The sequence below is a fragment of the Emydura macquarii genome, unplaced genomic scaffold (genome assembly GCF_026122565.2).
Source record: "Emydura macquarii macquarii isolate MOO-44397 ecotype Brisbane River unplaced genomic scaffold, CSIRO-AGI_Emac_v2 contig_2795, whole genome shotgun sequence".
Taxonomy (NCBI): Eukaryota; Metazoa; Chordata; order Testudines; family Chelidae; genus Emydura; species Emydura macquarii.
In genome coordinates this window covers 88198-109927 of record NW_027132932.1, presented here as the reverse complement: position 1 = coordinate 109927, position 21730 = coordinate 88198, and the positions used below count along the sequence as shown (strand labels likewise).

Below are 21730 nucleotides of genomic sequence, written 5' to 3'. Positions count from 1 at the left end.
TAATGGTGCAGTTTGCACAGTTGATAAGAGCATGGTAGTAGTGCAGTAACACTAATCTCACATAAGGGAGCACACAGAGAGATCCTGGTCAAAATTAGACCCTGTATAGTCTTCCCTTCAATATTTTTGTGTAATAGAGAAAACAGAGGCTGATGATCATTGCAAAAATATTTAGTTGTATATTTATGGAAAATATAGGAAAAATAGGTATTTTGTTTTGTTTATTAAAGTCAGGAGGGAAGAGATTGGCTAGATTTTCAAAAATGCTTAGCACCCACAACTGGAACCATATTTCAATATTCTCAATAGGAGTTGCTGAGTGCTGACCACTATTAAAAGAGCCTAAATAAAGGGCAGCTGAGTATTTTTTGAAAATTTTGGCTCCATTTCTGAGTGCTCAGTCCTTCTGGAAATTCTGATCATAGTGTTAACACATACTACAATGCAAGTATCAGTTTACTGTGAAATACAAAAGAAAAATGTTATGTTTAGTTGAACTATACTGCGTCACAGACAAAACAATAATGAAGCTTTTAGCATTCTGCTAGTTCATTTGTCTGAATCTTTGCTTGTCACTAACAAAGCATTTTGAGAGACAGCCCAGGCTGCAGAGTTAAGGGGCACAGCAGTACCCCAGTTTCAGATTGCACCCTGGGGATCCTGTCACACACTTATAAACCAAAGTCATGGAAAATAAAATATAAATAACGTAAAATGAAGACAATTTTGAATGCTGGAGTGTGAAATCACTATTTTCTCTTACCGTTCCTCCATTTATATACTTTGAAGAGCTCAGTTTAGAAATGCATAACCCCCCTACTGTTTGGCACATAACCACAGCCAATTTATATGGTAGTTAATCGAATGCTGACCATGGAAAAGTCTAAAAATACAATGTTGTGCAAGAAATGTGCACAAGATACTTTGTAACGTTAGAGAAGTCATATTGAAAACATTTTTTAAACTCTGTTAATATATGCAGTGCATTTATAAGCAAACATGTTCCCCTGCCTCAAAAGATATGAACAGAAATCAAATTAGTTGTCTTTACTAAAAGACTTTAGCTCAATTAGAAGTAAGATATTACTTTTGTATGTAACTTGACCAATATCACAAACCAAATATATGTCAGATTCAAAAGTCAAATCCAGTGACTTTCTGCAATCTAAACAAATGGCGGAATGAGTTTTGCTTAAGCCATTTAAAAAAAAAAAAAAAGTTACTCTGAAGCAGAGACCAGGCCTCAGAATTTCAATCCAAATAGATGAAAATTTTGGAAAATTAGGGGCAACTGAAAACAGGAGCATATAATGGAAGTGATCAGACAACCTACAGCTCCAGCTATGATGCATACAGAATTAAGGCATAAAATAATTAAGAAGAAAAGAAAAATAAGAATAAATATAAAGATGCTGACATGAAATTTGACATTAATGAGACAGAAATTCAAAGGAAAAGTATCATCTTATGCATCAGGCTTAAAGGAATGGAGGGTTACAAGGTTACAAGGTGTGGGTGTGATTTGCTGTCTTTGCAGAGCACAATGGTTACGCCTCAGGTCAAAAGTCTTCTCTAATTGCTCTAACAATATCAGGAGCCTCAGGCTACATGGCTCAAAACTGAGGATTTATAATGTCTCTCTCTCTTTTAGCTAAACCTGAATGTTAAGCAATGAATATTATACTTTGTTCTAAAAGTAGCTGTCAATATTACTTAATGTAGTCTCTGTCTAAAGTGCAATAGCCATTTAACTATATACTTTGTTCCTATCCCTCATCTACATACAATTTTGCAATTACTTGTTCTTTGATCCCACTGATGTCCGGAGGAAAACTAGTATAGACATTTCTATGGGTATTAAATAGCATAAAGCAAAATTATGTAAATAGAGTGTATTTTTCCATTTAGCTGACATGGAGCCCTCTATTGGACGTGGCTTACAATAAAATGCATTTTCACCACACTTTCTTTGAATGAAAAGGCTTCTAAAAGAATCACTTACAGGATGCTTGGCTGAAAGTCTGCCAGTCACAGTTCCTGTTTGATTCCATGTAGATGAAATAAATCCCTTTAAGCCAAGTAAAAAAAAAATCCAAATATAAAATCATGTGATAAGTTGTTGCAGAGGTCAATATGTGAAAATGAAATTTTACTGTAAAGCTTATATATTATATTATCTAGATTTGCATATAAGTAGAAACAAGAATTACATTTAAGAATAAATATTTTATATAATTTCATATTACAACATTTATAGTTTTAAAACTTTTAAGAATACTTTCAAACCATCTAATAGAGATAGGAATACTCAAATTTAAAGAGGGAGCTTTTTTACATGATTACCTTTTCCATGCATGAAAATATTCCATCCACATAGGTTGATTTTATTTTATGAACCTAAATTAGAAAAAGAGTTTAGTGCTTTTTATATTTATTGTTATCTAAATTATAAGAAGTTTTCAAATGGAAGCTCTTTCTCTTCAATCCATTAACAACTATAGAAAACGTGTAGATACTACAAAACATTTTTAATGTAGAGGATGACAGACATTAAATAATGGCTAAATATACTGACTGTAATTGGTGTTGAATCAGGCCCTAAACATTTGGCTATGCAAGTGTTGCAGTATGAAGTTTCAGAGTTTGGCACTCAGAGATTCAGAAACAAAGGATGCCACAAGGAAGCCAAAGATTGATTTTTTAGTTTTACTCTGGAAACATATCCATTGAAAACCCAGCTGTTAACCAAAATGGACAGACTAAACGAATGCAATATCAGATTCTCAGCAGACTGTTGAAAAAAAATAAGAAATAGCAACATATCAAAAAGTCCACTGATTTCACACCTTACAATCTTGAGCTCTTTTCTTCATCCAGTTTTCCCATTGGCAGTGTACTGTATCACCAAACCAATTTCATTAGTGAAGTTTTCTAAAACTGTTTGTGCAACAAACATTTAACAAAAACTGTGTGGCTTCAGTTATTAACTGCAAAAAATCTAGTGCAAACCAAACCTATTTTTGAACTCGTACTGCTCCAAAAATACAGAGAAAATTTAAGGAAATACTTGAAATTATATGTTAGCCAAAAGGTTCTCAGACAAGTGGCATGATAAAGCTATATTTCTTGTTCATTTAATTCTTGCTTTCAATGCAAATATGTTCTTTATGAAAAATAAACTCACCTGTCGGTATTCTAAAATTATCTTAGGCAATGGATGAAGATCTTGCAGCTTATTTAACTGGAGAATAAATGAAGAATTTGACTTACTCGCCTGCTAGCTATTCAATGAAATTTTGTTATGTTTAATTTAGCTTAATTTAGCATTTAGATGACCGATTTCCAGATGGCTGGAACCTGAATGCTACTTAGTTTAGCAGTAGGGAGCAGCAGCTGCTAGGAACAGTAATGTTAAAGGTCAAGCAAAATTTCTAGAAGCTGAGAAGTGGAACAGATTGGGATTTCTCTGACGATATTAATTCCAGCTTGTCTCAATATGCAGAAAACTCTTGAACCTGGGTATGTATTCTCAACCAGGTGCTGAGATACCATGGTGAACAGCATAGTGTAATACATGGGCGGCTCGTGAACTGCTGGTTTGGAGAGGCTAGCCCCAGCCCCTTCCGCCTGAAGCCCTGCCCCTTTTGCCCCCTTCTCCTATCAGAGCCCCACCCTAGGCAGCCTGAGCACAAGCCAGGCTGGCTGGGTAGGCCCAGTGCTGGAGCACCCCAGCACCAGTACTGGGCGGCCCGAGTGCCCCCAGAGCCCACGCCTCAGCATTGCCCCACCCCAAGCCACCCTGGCCCCAGTACCGACCTGTACCAGCGCCAGCCTGCACTCTCCCTGCCCCCCACCTCCCTGCCATTGCTGGTCCAGCCTACTTCAGCACAGAGCCCAAACCTGCCCTTGGCTGGCCAGTCCACCCCAGCCCCCAGAGTGCCGCCGACCTGAGTGCCTCCAGTCCATGGAAAGGTGCCGGCCTCTGGAGAGGCCCAGCCTCGAGCACCGCTGGCCTTCACCACACTGCACCCTAGTGCCAACCCACCCTGCCCCCTTTCCCGGAGTGTTGCCTTGGCCTGCTTCAGTGGCGCAGAGCTGACCCACCCGACCCTGGGTTAGCCAGTCCATCCCAGCTCCCGAAGACTACCAGCCCGAGCGTCCCCAGTCCCCAGAGCAGCGCCAGTCTGCGCTGCACTCCAGCACAAGCTGGCCAGCACCAGCTGGCCGCACCTCCACTGCTAGAGTGTCAGCCCTGCCTGCCTCACCACCCGGCCGCACCTCCACTGCTAGAGTGTCAGCCCTGCCTACCTCACCACCCATCCATCCCGTCCCCGGGCTGGCCGGCCTGCCCGCCCCAGCACCAGAGCGGCAGGCGGCCCAAGCATTGGGCAGGCCAGGCAGCCCCAGCCATGGAGAGCCAGACTGGGCTGACCCACCTCAGCACTGCAATGCCCCTTTCTATGGCTGAGTGGCCACCTGCACCCCAGCCCCCACCCACTTCAGCAGAGAGGCAGAGGTTGAGAGTGCCACCACCGCTGCCAGACCCACGCCAGCAGGACGCAGCAGGAGGAGGGTAGAGTGTGGGCAGGGCCAGGCCTGGCTATCAGGGAAGGCTAAGCTAACCCTGGCCTTATATACCCAGCACCCATGCTGTAACAACATATGAACAAAAAGACACTTATAACTGCTAGTTTAGAATTCAACTGTAAGGACTCAGACTGGGACCAGAACATGTGCAGAGCGATTAGGGAGGGTTTCTAGCTGGTTCAAAATGGACTTTAGAGTTCCAGTTTGAGAAAGGAAGATCTAAACCAGCTTACAGGAAGACTCTTGTCTGAGAGGAAAAGAAATGCAGCAAACTCATCAGTGAGAAGAATTGCTTCAAGATTCCAGCCAAAGAGGGGAGAGAGGGAACCAGCGAGTGTCTATATTACTCATTCTCATTATAGGAAGGGAGGTAGTATAAATGAAAACTTTGCACTTCCACCATGGTTGATGGAAGTGCAGTCTAGAGGGTTGCTTTTTGAGGCTCTGTAATGTGATTTTTCCAGGAGTCTCAAAGACAAGGAGGGCAGGCATATCAGTTTGTTGGGGGAAAGGCTCAGCCCGCAAGAGGATTCAGGTGCATCCCAAAGAAGGTGATTGATTGGGTAGGGATGAGAACTGACTTTTCCTCATTGATATTTATACAGGCTGGTGAGGAGATCGTAAAGGGTTTGGATAGTGGAAAGGAGATGGTTGTGTGATGTCACAACAAGGAGCCAGTTGTCCAGTTAGGGAAACACAAATTGGCTGAGATGACTCATGTGGGCTGCAATGACAGCAAGACTTTCATGAACACACAAGGAGAGGTGGGAATACCAAAGGGAAGGACCTGGAACTGAAAATGTGAGTGTCCCACTGTAAAATAGAAAAATCTCTGATGAGCTGGGTGGATGTTGATGTGGAAATATGCATCTTTCATATCGAGAGCCATGAACTAGGTTCCTGCAGAAAGGACAGAATAATGAGGGACAATGTGACCATCCAGAACCAGAATTTGCACGTGAACTTGTTGAGTAATAGGAGGTCCAGAATGGGGCAATTTCCACTCTCCTGTTTTGGAACAAGGAAATAAGGGGAATAGAACCTACAGCCATGGTGGCAGTGGAGGACATGTTCCATGGAGCACTTCTGGAGAAGAGTACCCGCTTCCTCTCAGAGGAAATCGTGATGAGAGGTATCTCCAAGGCCACCATGGAGTAGACGATGAGGGGGGAATGAGAGGAACTCTATTGAGTACCCCAGGTGAGTGATGTCCAGCACCCATCAATTGGTGGTGATCTTGCCTCAATTACAGGCAAATAAGGCAAGACAGCTCCCAAAGATGACCTGGGGTGCCGTGGGAGGAGGTCTCAATGGAAGAATCAAAATGGCTGTTTGGGTGGATGTTGTGGGAGAGCCAATGGAGCAGAAGTGGTAGTGGTGTAGTAACGGGGCCATTGGGTGCATGGAGGATGGTGAGATGGTGCCTGGAGTTGTTGAAAGTAGGGCTGGTAGTTGGCACGGGGACAGGAGCGAAAAGACTACCTTTGCTATCTGCGGGTGGAACCAGGGTGTAGATAAGAAGCGACTGAAGAGTGGTGCATGAATTCTTGAGGGAGTGGAGGGATTCGTCCATTATGTCACTAAAGAATGTTTGATTGACAAAGGGAAGGCCTTCGAGGGTGGTCTGGATATCTTTATGAAATCCAGAGTTGGACCCAGGCGTCTCAGTGGAGTGCCACGCTGATCACCAGGAACTGGGATGCGGTGTCAGCGGCATTGACCACTGCTTGGAGGGTCATCTTCACAGTCAATTTGCCCTCATTCAGCAGTGCCTGAAATCCTGCTTCTCCACTGGGAGAAAGGCTTGAAACTCCACGAGTTTCGAGTAGGTCAGGAAATCGTATTTTGCCAAGAAAGCCTGATAATTTGCAATGCAAAACTGAAGTCCTACAGATGAATAAACATTTTGTCCCAGAAGGTCCAACTTCTTTCCTGCTCGGTCTGGGGGGTGGAGGGAGTGGCCTTAAGGTGCTATTGTCAAGCATGTTTGGTTGCCATGTGAACCACGAGTGAGTTGGGGAGAGGGGGAGTAAACAGGAAGTCCATACCCTTACATGGGATGAAGTACTGTCACTCAGCACATTTTGCAATTGGGGCACAGGAGATGGGAGTGTGCCAGACTGACTAAGCTGGTTGAAGGATGGCCTTGTGGATAGGGAGAGCAGTTCAGGAAGGCCCAGGCAGTTGCAGAACATCCAGGAGCTGGTTTTGAGGGGCCTGGACTTTTTCCAAGTTGAGAATATTGAGAACCGCAGCCACGAGTTGAAGTACATCATGATACTGGCTATGGTCGTCTGGAGGGGGGAGGGAAGGCGGAATAAGTGCTTCTTCTGGAGACAATGAGGCTCCGGTGAGGACCAGTGGTACTAGCAGTAGCAGTTGTACGGTGACTTCCTCCAGTTCATCATAAATGGAGGGGGGCATGGTGTGGGCAGGGAATGGCCAGTAAGGCAGCAGCAGTGGTACACCATGATACTGTTAGGGGTTCCAGGGAGGCCATTAGGGCCAATCATATGGGTCACCAGGCATCAGTGGCTCCAGGAGTAGTGGAATCACAGCTCAATGAAAGGGTCATACGTGGGCAGATAGGGCAGTTGTCGCCAAGGATCTGGGCTGCAAGAGTGTACAGGTGAGAAGGAGGGGGTCTGGCTTGGAAAACCACTCAGATTCAGAGTTCAGGTCTGAACTCCAGAGGTGAAGCCATCAGTGCTGGAGCCATCAGTGCTGGCAGAACAAGGTGGGTGGAAGCAATGCGCCATTCTGGGAGGAGTAGGAAAGGTTCATCCACCAGAGACGGAAGTAGCAAGGCATCCAGGGGATTGGAGCACCACTCAGCATATGGAAGTATCAGCTCATCCATGGGCATCAGCAGTGCCAGCGTGCAGGGAACCAGAAGTGGTAGTCCGGAGTGGCCCAGTGGGGTTGATGGTGCCGGCAGTGAAAATGGCAGACCAATGACAGTGACAGAAGGTGGCACCTGCAACTCACAGCAGTGTTTCATCTTATGCTCTGTCTAGGCCTTCTTGGGAGCTGGAGCAGCTGGGTTGATGTGCGACTTCTCACCCTACCTGGCTTGGGGAGGCTAGGTTTAAGGACAGTCCCTGTTGGGGAGCTGCCCTTATGCCAATATCCATGCTTCTTATGCTCATGATGGGCTTCAATGGTGCCAGCACATGGGAGGAAGACAGGGGGGTGCTAGATGTGTTGTAGTCACCAGGAAGGGGTGATTTTGCATCCAAGAAAACCATATCATCTGTAGAGGAGAATGAAACTAAGATTGGAAGCAGCTAATCTCTTCTGCAGAATGCTCTGATGGCTCCTCAAGAGCCTCTTCCTGATGCTTGGCACCGATACTGGACACTGGAGTTAGGGTAGCTTTGTGCGAGAAGTCACTCCATCTGGAAGAGGGTACTGAGTAATAATGACAAAGGGAGGATTTAGAAGCTGTGCGGAGCCCTCAGGGGTTCCAAAAGGGCCACTGATAAGGGGCTGGACCCCAGTGACCACCTGGCCACATTCCCATATCAGCTCCCATTGTGCGGTTGCAAGGGTACCCGGAGAGGAAGGCTCTAGGTGGGGAATGGTAGGTCCTGCTCTAAGATTGTGAGACATATGAGCCTACCTCGGGGTCTGAAAAAAAAGACTCACCTTCCACCAACCATAGTGGGGCTCTCCTAGTTGGTGCCACGAACCAGTGCCAAGAACCCAGCAATGGCTGGAGAGACACCATCATTGCCGGCTTCATCTTAGATGGTACCAATGAGCAGACTGTCCAGAAAGTAGGCAGCTGTTGCAGTACCAGGTGCTGCATGGCATGTGTTGGCATGAGACATTTAACAGTAACAAGGGATCTTATACAGGCACCAACAAGCGGAGTAAATTTCTCACTGCTGCAAATGCCTCTGGCATAGTAAGCAGCAAGATCATATCTGGTTGATGTGGTGATGCTGAAGTTGACGGTGCAGTTCCTGGAACCTTTTGGACTCAACAGTGCCCCTTCTGACACCAGAGTCAATGATGCTGTCTTAGGCATTAATTTGGAATAGGAGTGCTTGGTTCACTGTTGCACTCTACTCAACTACCTTTCCTCTTGCTTTACAGGGTTTGGGGTTGGAGATGTTCCTCTGGTCAAATCTGGCATCAGTCCTTCATATATACCATGCCCAAGCACTTGAGACAACTGCTGTGCGGATTGCTCACGAGCAGGAAGCACATGGTTTGAAGGTTGGTGATCAAGGCATGCCTCAGTACTGGCATCAGAATCCCAAAATGGGAAAAGCAAAATTTTTAAACTACGAAACTTAGTAACGACTGTACATTAACTAACTACAAATAGACAATGTACATAAAGATTGAGAGAAAACTGCTCTAGCAGTCGACAGGAGTTCAAATGACTGCTATGGGTGATAAGAAGGAACTGTGAGGGGCTGGAGGTGATTCTGCCCTTTATGTCTGCATGCAGTGGTGTATGGCAACAGAGGGTGCTTGAACTGCTCAACAGATACCGCTGAGGGAAAAAGTTTCTGATGGCCATGCACTGGGCACACAGACACAAAGAGCAGAATGCATCTACGCAACCACTCAAAGAGGAATCTGTTCTACTTGTCTCATAATATACAACTAAGGAAACGTCCAATGAAATTGAAAGGTGGCAAATCCAAAACTGATAAAAGGAAATAGTAGCTCACACAACACTTAATTAGACCATGGAACTCATTATCAAGGACTCATTGCTGAGGACAAGAACTAAACAAGACTCAAAAAGGGATTGGAACATTTGTACAGACAAGAAGAATATCCAGATTTACTATAGTGAATGTTAACTAACAGTCTATGGTAGTAAGGGAGATGAAACTTCACGTTTTAAGTTTTAAACCCATCTCTATTAGGAATTAGATTACTCCTGCAGGGGGACTGATTACCTCACACCTGCCTATTGTGAGGTTTATCATAGAATCATAGAATATTAGAGTTGGAAGGGACCTCAGGAGGTCATCTAGTCCAACCCCCTGCTCAAAGCAGGACTAACCTCAGCTATATCATCCCAACCAGGGCTTTGTCAAGCCTCAGCTTAAAAACCTCTAAGGATGGAGATTCCACCACCTCCCTAGGTAACCCATTCCAGTGCTTCACCACCCTCCTAGTGAAAAATTTTTCCTAATGTCCAACCTAGACCTCCCGCCCTGCAACTTGAGACCGTTGCTCCTTGTTCTGTCATCTGCCACCACCGAGAACAGCCTAGCCCCATCCTCCCTGGAACCCCCTTTCAGGTAGTTAAAGGCCACTATCAAATCCCCCTCACTCTTCTCTTTTGCAGGCTAAACAAGCCCAGTTCCCTCAGCCTCTCCTCATAAGTCCTGTGCTCCAGCCCCCTAATCATTTTGGTTGCCCTCCACTGCACTCTCTCTAACTTGTCCACATCCTTTTTGTAGTGGGGGGCCCAAAACTGGACACAATATTCTAAATGCGGCCTCACCAATGCCGAATAGAGGGGAATAATCACTTCCCGTGACCTGCTGGCAATGCCCCTCCTAATGCAGCCCAATATGCCATTAGCCTTCTTGACAACCAGGGCACGCTGCTGACTCATATCCAACTTTTTATCCACTGTTACCCCCAGGTCCTTTTCTGCAGAGCTGCTGCCCAGCTCGTCGGTCCCCAGTCTATAGCTGTGCATGGGATTCTTCCTTCCTAAGTGGAGGACTCTGCACTTATCTTTATTGAACCTCATTAGAATTATTTTGGCCCAATCTTTCAGTTTGTTTAGGTCCTGCTGTATCCTATCCCTACCTTGCAGGGTATCTACCACTCCCCCCAACTTATCACATCTTCCTCTAAAGCATACAGTGCTGGCAACTGTCAGAGGCAGAATACTGCAGTAGATGGACCATGATCTAATCCAATATGACAATTCCTATGTCAGAGAAGGCATAGGTTTTTCCATGACTTAGTCTCCCAGCATCTGACCCAAAAGTAACCCACATTTTTGTTGTTGATTGATGCAGAAAACTCAGTCTGTGGCATTCCCTATCCTGGAATATGGACTGCTGCACACTATTGTTCAGTTCCCATTCCCTTGAAGACAGACCTGAACGTCGAGTTCCCCATGAATATATTCAAAGCTGAAAGTACTACACTCTAACTTTTTGCTCAATCAAAAGTCCAAAAGGCTTCCATTCTCAACTGAGAGTTGAGAGTGTTACTTTTGAGGGTGCTATTTTGTCTGTTATATTAGCTATAGCTGTGCAATTGTCACTCAGAGTGGAGAGACAAGATGGGTGAGGTAATATCTTGGACTAGACAGAGGTTTCCCTTTGGTCAGGTTTCTGTATTTGCTCCATTTCATGAACTGAAGGACTGCATAGGTGAGGGGATACCACAATGACAGAAGAAACAGGTGGAAAAGCCTCATGTAAAGAATCGCTCACTGAACTATATCTATACAGGAGTTAAACTATATCTGAATCCTAGGAGACCAAGGGCTTATCAAACTGTTGTAGCCGGATCTCAGTAGTGTCTGAAGTAGCTGCTTAATGTTTGTTGCTCTCTCTAAGAGAAGTAAGACATTCTCAAAGAGTGAGCAGAGCCTGGCCCCAAGTTATCAAATCTTGTGAATGGTATAAAAGAATCTCTTGTCCTAATTGTTCGCAAACTCATGTTCTTAAAGAACCTCTCTCTCCATGAGCCCAAAATCACCTTCTGTCTTCATTGAGATCCAATGGAAAGATAGTACAAATAGTGAAAAATGTGGATACCTCATCTCTGAAGGAGGCAATAATCATCTCAAAAAAGGTTGATGAACTGGAGCTGATGAAAGGCCAAAGAGAGGGCCATACATAAAAAATGGTGATCCCTATTCCAGCCACAGGCATCAAATGTCATCCCACAGAGTTGTTCATTTAGCAGTGTTGAACATTTGTGACGTCTCTAGTGAAGGGACAACAAAAGCTGCTGTTCCCACTAATAGAGATATCTGCTTCTAATAGTTCAGCCTGTATATCATGCAATTGAAGGAAGACACTGCATACAGGTGATGAACAAGTTGCAGTTGCCTACTTCTAACTGGTTCACCACTAAGGTTGATCCGCCTATGTCCTCCCAGGTGGAAGTGTGAAGAGAGATGACAGAAAAAAGAAGGGAATAGACTGTTTCCAAGATCTAAGTTTGATGGTTCTCTCAATAAACCAGGGAGAGACAGCTTACTGAGGTGCTTCTACCAGATGGAGACAAAACACTGGGCTTTTGGCATAGTTCCAAACTATCTATCTAGGGAGAGCTTTGTTGCCAAAACCTCTTCAGTGAACTGCCTCCATGAGTGCTTGTGAGTAATGTTATCTAGTAGTCTGTGTCTGGGAATAAATATTTTTAAAAACCAAGGAAGGAATCATGAAAGGCAAAATATACCTAGGCAACCCACTGCCAAATTCAAGAGAGTCCATTCTGCAGGTGAGAAAACACCTGTCATTACATCTGTCTTCCCAGCAAAGCCAAAGTAAGGTGCTGGGGAATTCTAAGAACATCATAGCCAAAAGCTAGAGATTATTCCTTTATCCCTGAAAAGCTTTGTGGCAGCTAAATAGAATTATAGTCAGAATCTTTTCTGTATTAAGCCTGTCAAATGCCAGGAGCAACTGAGTTCTTCACTAAATTTTTTATTCTTGATAAGCAGTATCTACACTGGACAAAAATTCTCTTTCATTTCTGTCACAAGTAAACTAAAATGAGATTACGACAATTTAGAAAGTGAATAAAAAATTTTAAGCAAATGACAAATCTATCGATGACAATCAATAAATTGTATTCCTTTAAACTCTTGCTATCGTCATGCATGATTTCTTACATACAATATTTATTTGTAATAAACTGTCGATCAACCTTCTACTTAATATTTTTAAAGTGTAATTTATTATGTTTCTCATTTTTGCTACACCTTTTTTCTGTTCCTGAGTTCACTTTTTCTTACATTTCCTATAAAATAGATTTTGTTGTAATTTTTTCTGCATAGCTTCTAGTGCGTACTTCCTCTTTTCTTACTATCTCTTTCTACCCAGTTAAGTCTTTTCTCTTTATTGCACTGCACTGTGTGCTCTACCTGAGCCTCTATATTTAGATTTGGCATCATTAGATTTTTTTTTATAGTTTTGATGGATAATATTGATGTTTATTTTATGCATTTTTTCTGTTTTATCAATTTAAATATTCTCAGTTGCAGGAAATTATTGGGGGGAGGGGGCGTAAAGAAAGCAGGGGATTATTTAATAAAAATAGACATTGAGATTCAGAAATGTAAAGCTTCATAACCATTAAAACACAAATTGTTAACACCACGTCAAAACATACAAAGTAAATGTCCTTAAATCAAACTCTAAATTCTCAAGCAGCATTTTTCCTACTTTCCCTATTTGTCTGTCTGTGCACAGATGGTGAAAATGATGTTTACCGAAATTTACTAATAAAAATCCTATCCTTCCAAGCTTGTCTATATTTTTTGTATTTCCAATTTCATTCCATAAAATGTCTCTCTCCTATAACCCTTCATACATAATAGCCATAGGACTAAACTGAGGGACCCCAATGTCCGGAGGAAATTCCCAAGAGTACTTGCTGAAGTCAGCAAAAAGCTGCCTGGATAAATAGTACCAGCTCTCCTCCTGGTTTCCAGATGTTATATTGCATGAAAAGATAGCTAGAAATATACTAAACACTTTCTTAAAATTACTTTTCCTTGCATTACTGCTGTAGAGCCAGAAGGATGTTATGGGATGATGAATAGGAGTGAGTTGGTCCAAAGACATCTCTCTCCATCATATAAAAAAGTTTGAGAATTCCTGAAGTAAGCCAGACTGTAAATTTGAATCAAGACATTTAAAATTTAAAAACAACAAATAAATACTTATGAGTTTATTATTCTATCAAATTCTAAATCAGGTTTATATTTAAAAAAACATTCAGTTCTCACCACAATCTCAGAAGTGGATTGAAGCTGCTGCATCTCAGTTCTGGGAACTTTCTCACACAGCATATGCAGCTTTAACTTATCAAACAATACCTGTATTAACAAAAATTATATATTTCAAGATGATACAAATGATGATGCAGGACTATTTAAAATTTAAACATATGGAGCATTACTATTGTGAATTTGGCCTTAAACTCCATAGAAAACAAAAAGCATTCCGTAGCAAAGAGGGAAATAGCGCAAAAATTGGGGAAAATAGTTACATATTTGTAAAATTGTTATTTTTTTCAAAAGCAAACAGGCTTTTTCTTTAATTTTAAAGATGCCTGAAATAGATGAGCCAAAATGCATTGCTATTGCTATGACCTGGGTGAAACCTTGTTATTGACAGATGTGAACTCACCCTTCAGTTAATATGACTGTAAGCATAAGCCCCTACATAAGAAAAAAGGTATGTTGTGAACTTGCATAGAAACTTTCAGCTAAACATTTTTTTTTGAGTAGAGGTGTGTGAGTGGGAAGACAGATCACACAGAAACAGAGAACAGACAAGAACAGAGAGGGAGAGGCAAGAAAGCCAGGTAGGAGGCTGGAAGCACAGTGTGACGCTGGAAAAAGCTAGAGAAAGAGCTTTTGGATCTGGTGTTGGCTAAACAGGCATGGGGGCTATAAGCTAAGAAATTGCTCCTTTTGTTCTTGGTTCCTCCTGCATTCAGAGACACAGGACTTTGTACTTTCCTTGTAAAAATATACAAGACTTCATTAAAGAAAATACCAGACTCCATCAATTTTTAATTCCAACTAGGACATCCCCAGGGCCCCGAACTTTGACTTTCTGCTCAAGTCGAAAAGGGGCAACCCTATGTTTGTCAGAAAGCTGACAACAAAACCCACCTCATCATCATAAAAGGACACAACTAGTACAATAAAGACAAGATTTTCCAAAGTTGTGAGCATTACTGCTCTATAATCCCTCTCCATGGATAATATTTTATAGTTTCTATTTTATAATTACATTATGTTTATAATTAATATTATGTTTTATAATTTAAAGAAAGGTAGCGATTTAAACTGTACCTCTCTCAGCTGACTATTGCTTGTCAATAGGAACTGTTGTCCAGCAGCAAGATGGGCTTCCTGCTCAAGTTCTTTCAATCGCAACTATAAAATTGGTACATCATAATTATTCCACTTGCACAACTTTGTTCAATTTACAGTTACATTCTAATTTATCAAGCATCCAGCACTATTTTTACTTACATGCAATTTGATTACTGTATAATGTGTCACCATTGTTGACTATTTATGTTTAGTTTAATGTGTTGTTTAATATATCTATTAATGGTATGGAAAGAGGGCTAGGGTAATGAGTAGTGACTAGCAAAATTTGTAGCGGACAAAGTTATTTAGGTTAATCAGGACCAGAGAGGATTGTGAAGAACTTCAGAGATCAAAACCATCTAGGTGAATGAATATGCCAACATGATGGCAAATAAAGTTCAGTGCTGATAAATGCAAAGTAATGCACATTAAACCACTCATGCACTTCACAAATATTTAAATTAATTGTATCAACTCAGGAAACGGACCAGGGCGTTATTATGTGGACTGCTCAGTGAAGACCTCTGCTGAATGTGCAGTTTCAATCAAAAAAGCAAACAAAATGTTAGGATGCATAAAATGAGTTGGAGAATAAAACAGAAAATATTACAATTCCATTATATAAATCAATGGTACTGCCAAATCCAGAATACTCTGTTGCAGAACTTATCACCTCATCTGAAAAAGGATATTACAGAATTAGAAGGTGCTTACAGAAGGACAATAAGAATGATCAATGGCATGGAAAAACTCTCATATGAAGAAACTGAAAAAAACTGGAATTGTTTACCTTAGAAAGAAGACAAATAAAAGGGGATGTGATAAAAGTATATGAAATAATGAATAGTATAAAGAAGGTAGATCAGGAACTTCTCTTCGCCGACTCATTGCCTCACAACACAAGAACAAGGGAGATGCAATGAAATTAAAAGACTAGCAAATTCAAAACTGATAAAAATACTTTTTTCATACAATGCACAATTAGACTGTGGAACTCATTGCCACAAAGTGCCACATCACAGAGGCTAAAAAATGCAGAAAAAAGTTAAAAAAGGGATTGGATATTAATATGGATAACAAGAATATCCTGAGATCATAATTACTGATGAAAAATTGGAAGTGATATTAATCTCATGCTGCAGGGTTTAAGCTAATCTCTATAGAACAGTATGAACCCTAATATATAGAGGGAGACTGAGAAATATCTTACCTGATAACAGAAAAACAAGATTACTTACCAGTAACTGATGTTCTTCAAGATGTGTTGCTCATGTCCATTCCACTATAGGTGTGTGTACACCTCTGTGCATGGTTACCCAGAACTTTTTTCCCCTTAGCAGATCCTGTAGGGCCAGCCCCGGCACCCCCTGGAGCTCTGCGCACATGCCGTGGTATATGAGACGCTGCTGGCCCTACGCCCCCTCAGTCCCTTCTTTCTGCCAACTCCGGCAGCGGGGACGGGGGGTGAGTTGTGGAATGGACATGAGCAACACATCTCAAAGAACATTAGTTATTGGTAAGTAACCTTGTTTTCTTCTTCAAGTGCTTGCTCATGTCCATTCCACTATAGGTGACTAACAAGCAATACCTTGGAGGTGGGTCGGAGTTACCGGTAAGCTGCCCTCAGCACCACTCTGCTGAATCCCGGGTCCTCTCTCGCCTGCTGGACAATGGCATAGTGGGACGTGAAGGTATGCACCGACGACTAGGTGGCAGCTTTGCAGATATCCTGCAGGGGTACTCTCTCCAGGAAGGCTGTAGACAAGGCTTGAGCTCTGGTTGAGTGCACTGTGATGGTTTCCGGAAGTGGCACCTTCGCCTGCTCATAGCAGAACTTGATGCATGATGTAATCCATGAGGAGATGGCGAAAACAGGTGAGCCTTTCATCCGGTCGGCCTCTGCAACGAAGAGCTGCGTCAATTTCTGGAATGGCTTCGTGCACTCAATGTAGAAGGCCAGAGCTCGTCTCACGTCCAGCGAATGCCATCTCCTCTCCTCCTCTGAACCATGAAGTTTGGAAAAAACACGGGAAGAAAGATATCTTGATTATAATGAAATTGGGAAACCAACTTGGGTAGGAAGACCAGATGCAGCCTCAGCTGGACCTTGTCCTTATAGAATACTGTATAGGGAGGCTCCGAGATCAAGGCCCTAATCTTGGAGACCCTCCTGGCTGAGGTAATGGCCACCAGGAAGGCTATCTTCCATGAAAGGATGAGCAGAGGGCATGAAGGATGGACTCAAAGGGGGCCCCGTGAGTCTCGAGAGGACCAGGTTGAGATCCCAGGGAGGCTCCGGGTCACGGGCCTGCGGATAAAGCTTCTCCACCCCCTTGAGGAACCTGACCGATATGGGATGGGAGAACAGTGATCTCCCTTCTAGCGGCTGATGGAAGGCTGAAATGGCAGCCTGATGAACCTTCAACGACGCCAGCACCAGACCCTGGAGTTTTAGCTGGAGCAGGTACTCCAGGATCGCCTGTATAGGCGAGAGGCTGGGTGGAATACCCCAGGACTCCACCCAACAAGTAAACCGCCTCCACTTAGCCCGATACACGACCTGTGTAGAGGGCTTCCTACTGCCAAGCAGGACTTGCTGGACCTGCACTGAGCAGGCTCTCTCTCCCTCCGTCAGCCACAGAGCCTCCAGACTGTGAGGTGCAGGGAGTCTAGGTCAGGGTGCAACAGGCAACCGTGGTCCTGGGATAGAAGGTCGTGCCGCCTCGGGAGATCCAGGGGTGGGGCAATTGAAAGGTTCAGCAGCATGCTGAACCAGTGCTGTCTCAGCCAAGCCAGAATGATGAATATAACATTTGCCCTGTCCCTCTGGGGCAATTCTAGATCTCCACCCCCTGTTTTTCTTCTGTGTGAGGAAATATTGGGAGCAGAATCCCCTGCCCCTGTACTGAAGTAGAACCCTCTCTATTGCTCTTAGCTGTAGTAAATGTAGCACTTTCTGCTGCAGCAGTTGCTCGTGGGAGGGGTCCCTGAAGAGGGATGGGGAGAGTGGGTGAGTGGAGTGGATGTGAAGGGGATGGAGTAGCCCATGGGGGTGATTTCTAGGGATGTCTGTCTGTGGTGATTGCTGCCCACCTGGTGAAAAAAGGTCACAATCAGTGTCCAAAAATGGTCGGTGTTCCTGCCTGCAAGGTGTGTCTCAGACCCTCGACCAAACCCTCAAAACGATTGTTTGGGCTGAGTTCGTTGAGAAGAGGCGGCCTGGTTAGATGTTTGCTTTCTCCTCTGTGGACGCTGTTTTTGTCTATAGTTATTGTAGGGCCTTTGTTGGCAATTGGATGCAAAGTCTCTCCATTGGTAAGGCTGGTATCTTCGTTGTTTGAAGGATGGTGTATATATGCCCAAGATTCTAAGGGTCATTCTGGAGTCCTTCATACAGTGTAATGTCTCATTTGTCTTCTTTGAAAATAAAATGTCTTTATCAAAGGGTAAGTCTTCAACTTTTGTTTGTAGGTCTTTTGAAATGCTGGACAATTGAAGCCAGGAGGCGTGGCACATAGCAACAGCTGTAGCTGTTGTGTGAGCTGCTGTATCGGCTACGTCTAGAGCTGCCTGCAGTGCTGTCCATGCGATCAACTGTCCCTTGTCTACTAAGGATTTTAATTGTGTCTGCTTATCCTCGGGTAAGTATTGCTTTAGCTCGTTGATTTTGCCATAGTTATCATGGTCGTATTTGGCCAGGTAGTTTTTATAGTTGCCCACTCTAAATTGTAAGGTTGCTGAGGAATATACCTTGCTTCCAAATAAACCCAGGCATTTACTGTCCTTGTTGACTGGAGTGGATTTAGGCTGGGCTTATTTGGTCCTGTGATGCACTGCACCTACCACCAGAGAATTGAGAGGAGGATGCCTGAATAAAAACGCCATACCCTTTGATGGCACAATGTATTTCCTGTCAACCATGTTACATGTTGGAGGGACCGACACTGGTGTTTGCCAGATAGTATCAGCAGGTTGCATAATGACATCGTTGATTGGCAAGGCTATTTTGGTATTGGCTGAAGTGCAATATTTGAAGTAATTTGTGTTGGGTCTCTTCAACTTCCTGTAAAGGTATGTCTTGCAATATTGCCACACATTTGAATAAGTCTTAAAACTGTTTGAAGTCATCTGCTGTGGTCAGGGAGGAGGCATTACTGCTTCGTCAGGTGAGGAGGATGAGTTGTGGGGAAGGGAATTCTCCTCCTGCATTCCATTATCTGATTCCTCCAGGCCTTTGTCATGGGCAGGTGATGGTGGAGCAGATTTGTCTAAGGTTGTGGCTGATGTTGATGGCATGTGATGTTGAGTACTGTGGAATGTGCACGGATTTCGTGTGCTGTCTGAGCAGGAAGATCTCAGATAGTATCTTCATTTGCTCAGTTCATTTCTTCATAGTTCTCTCAATCTGAGCCAGTGATTTCAGTGAGGCCATAGATTCTCTTCTGTCCAGGGAAGATTGATATGGAGAAAAGACTCCCTCACGTGAGCCTTCTTCATCGTCACTGGATAGTTGTGTAGGAATGGGAGATATAGAAGATTGTAATGCCTGCATACAAGGCGACCTATCGGTGTCATAGAGCGGGGAGTGAGGAGAAGACGTGTCCATCTGTGTGCATTGCCAAGAGCGTGTTGCTGGTGCTGATGGTGCCAAGGTTGAATGCTCCATCGGTGTGATTGTTGGTGCTGTGGTTTTTGGTCTCTCCCTTGTCGGTGCCGATGATGGTGACGGCATCAAGGATGGTGCCAAAATCGATGGCATGCATGCGTATTAGTGCAGCTTTCAGCACTGATTTGGCGAGGGTTGACGGTGCCATAGCCGGTGACGTTTTTCAGCTCGGTGCTGATGAGGACTTGGTTCTGGCGCTGCTGGCAGAGGTAGGTGTCATAGTTGAACTCTCCCCTGAAGTTGACGGTATGGGAGGTAAAGAACTGGCTGGAGACCACTTAGATTTTGGCACGTCTCTAACAGGCGAGGTCGTGGCTCTCTTCCTTTTCACTTTGGAAGTTTGAGCTGTGGCATTGCCTCTTTCTCCAGTCTCCAACTCGGAGGTAGGCTGTAGGGACTTCTCCATTAGAATAGGTTTAAGGCAGAGGTCTCTATCTCCTCAGGTTCACGCCTTAAGCTTAGAGCAGTGCATCCACTTGGCTGGGATATGGCCCTCTCCTAAGCACCTCACACAGAGAGCATGCCCGTCCAAAACTGGCATTGCTTCTCTGCAGGAATCGCACCTTTTAAATCCTCATGATCCTGGCATTTTGAAGTTTTTGGGAAGATGATACTCTCCCACTATGTAAACTAACGCTAAAATGTAATGATAATAATCAATTTTTATTTTTTTAACTATGAAACTTATCTATCTTAACTAACACGTATTATGGCTAAATTATGACTAAATTATGCCTAAATTCACTAAATTTTATGATTTATCTTAAGGAAAAAGGAGTGCTGAGAAGCTCCGTCTCAGGCTAGGGACAGTCAAGAAGGAACTGAGGGGGTTGGGCCACACCAGTAATGGTTAGAGTGCCAATAGTGTTCGAGACACTACCCGCGCATACGCGGCCCGTACAGGCACTGCTGCACAAATCTCCGATCAATGGTGCCAGGACGCACCGACACCTGAAGTGGAGCACCCAAGGGATAACATTCGAAGAAGAACCTCAGTGATCTTATTATGATTTGCAAAGGAGGATGTCTGTATATCTGTATTAATAAGCTTGTATAAAGACCTGCCTTAGTCATACTTGATGGCCCTGGTGACATCTAAATAGAGTGAAGAATAGTGACCACATTTGGGCATGACAGTTTAGGAAAAATAAAGAAAGGGAGAATTCTTAGTTAATATGGAAAGGGAAAGCCATTTTGTGGAGAAACTTCAGGGAGGTTCGAAGGACAACTTTGTCAGGAAAAAACTGAAGATCAGGTTCTTTTCAAGAAAGTACCCATAGCTTACCAGTTCTTCACACTGAGATAATGACAACAACCATCTTTAGAACCAAGTGGAACAAGAAGTACTGGCATCTCAAAAGGTGACTTTCAATATCTAACTGCACAAATGGGAGATTATAGAAGGCAGGACCTAGCAGGGTCTTCAAAGGCCAGGTTTGTATGCAAAAATAAGATTATATTTCAGCCTATTTCTTAGTAGCCAATTGGGCAAGATTTTTGGGGAGTTAATGAGAATTGGTTAAGAATCCTCAGAATAGAATGCAATACAATCTTTATTCTATTTTAATGCAGTTTTAATAATCATAAGAACTTTAATGTTTAAAATAAACATTTTGTTTATACATTTAAAAAAATATTTTCTTTTGATAGGTAAACCAGAATTAAAGCAAGATGGAAACTATTTCTAACAGAGCTCCACACTGCTAGTGGCACAAATAATGCTGCTTTTCAGAAAAATGGCTGCTGTTAACTGTAGGTTCAGAAATGCTCATTAAGAAACTTTACTTTAAAATATATTTCACAGCCTGAGAATGCTCAGAACTTTCATACTATAAAGCAGGGCCAATTTGGTAGTTTTCTTATAAAGGGTTTTGGCAAGTGGGTCTATGTCTTGTTTTTTATAAATAAATTTAAAGTTATCCCAATTCTAAGTGAACTCATCATTAATCACAACACATCAGAGGACTCAAGACTATATTTGAACTTTCATACAACAAAAGTTTATGGTCTATAAAACTTTAAAATGTACAGCACATAAAATCAAAATGGAAATGAACGCTAAAATAATTTTCTAACTATAATCTTGTCCTTTCTGTGCAAATGGGGGATTGGTCCTTACACTATATGTTGCACAATTTAAAAAAAAGAAAAGAAAATAGTTTACCCCTAGAATCTCTGATGTTCTTTTTAGTTCTTCTTTGTTCACATGTATTTTGTGGGTTTCCATCACTGTAAATACAAATATATAACTGAGAATAAAATACAATTTAAAAAAACCTCATAGGCATCAGACTGTATTCAAAACAAAATATTGAAAGGTAGGGCTGTTTAATGGACTAAGCACCACCTTGGGAACCAGGAATTCCTGAGTTCTACTCCCAGTTTTGCCACTGACTTGCTATTGTGACCCTGAACAA

At 42.9% G+C, this 21730-nt stretch overlaps 1 protein-coding gene across 1 annotated transcript in view; it reads right to left on the bottom strand.

Moving 5' to 3' along the window:
- POLN (DNA polymerase nu) overlaps nucleotides 1-21730 on the bottom strand; it is a 187022-nt gene that overhangs the window by 101919 nt on the left and 63373 nt on the right. The window contains exons 9-14 of the mRNA XM_067567696.1: nucleotides 21478-21542; nucleotides 14624-14707; nucleotides 13547-13636; nucleotides 3185-3241; nucleotides 2344-2397; nucleotides 2003-2068 (exon numbers count right to left, since the gene is read on the bottom strand). Of these exons, the coding sequence (XP_067423797.1) occupies nucleotides 2003-2068; nucleotides 2344-2397; nucleotides 3185-3241; nucleotides 13547-13636; nucleotides 14624-14707; nucleotides 21478-21542 (416 nt within the window). The remainder of the gene's footprint in view (nucleotides 1-2002; nucleotides 2069-2343; nucleotides 2398-3184; nucleotides 3242-13546; nucleotides 13637-14623; nucleotides 14708-21477; nucleotides 21543-21730) is intronic.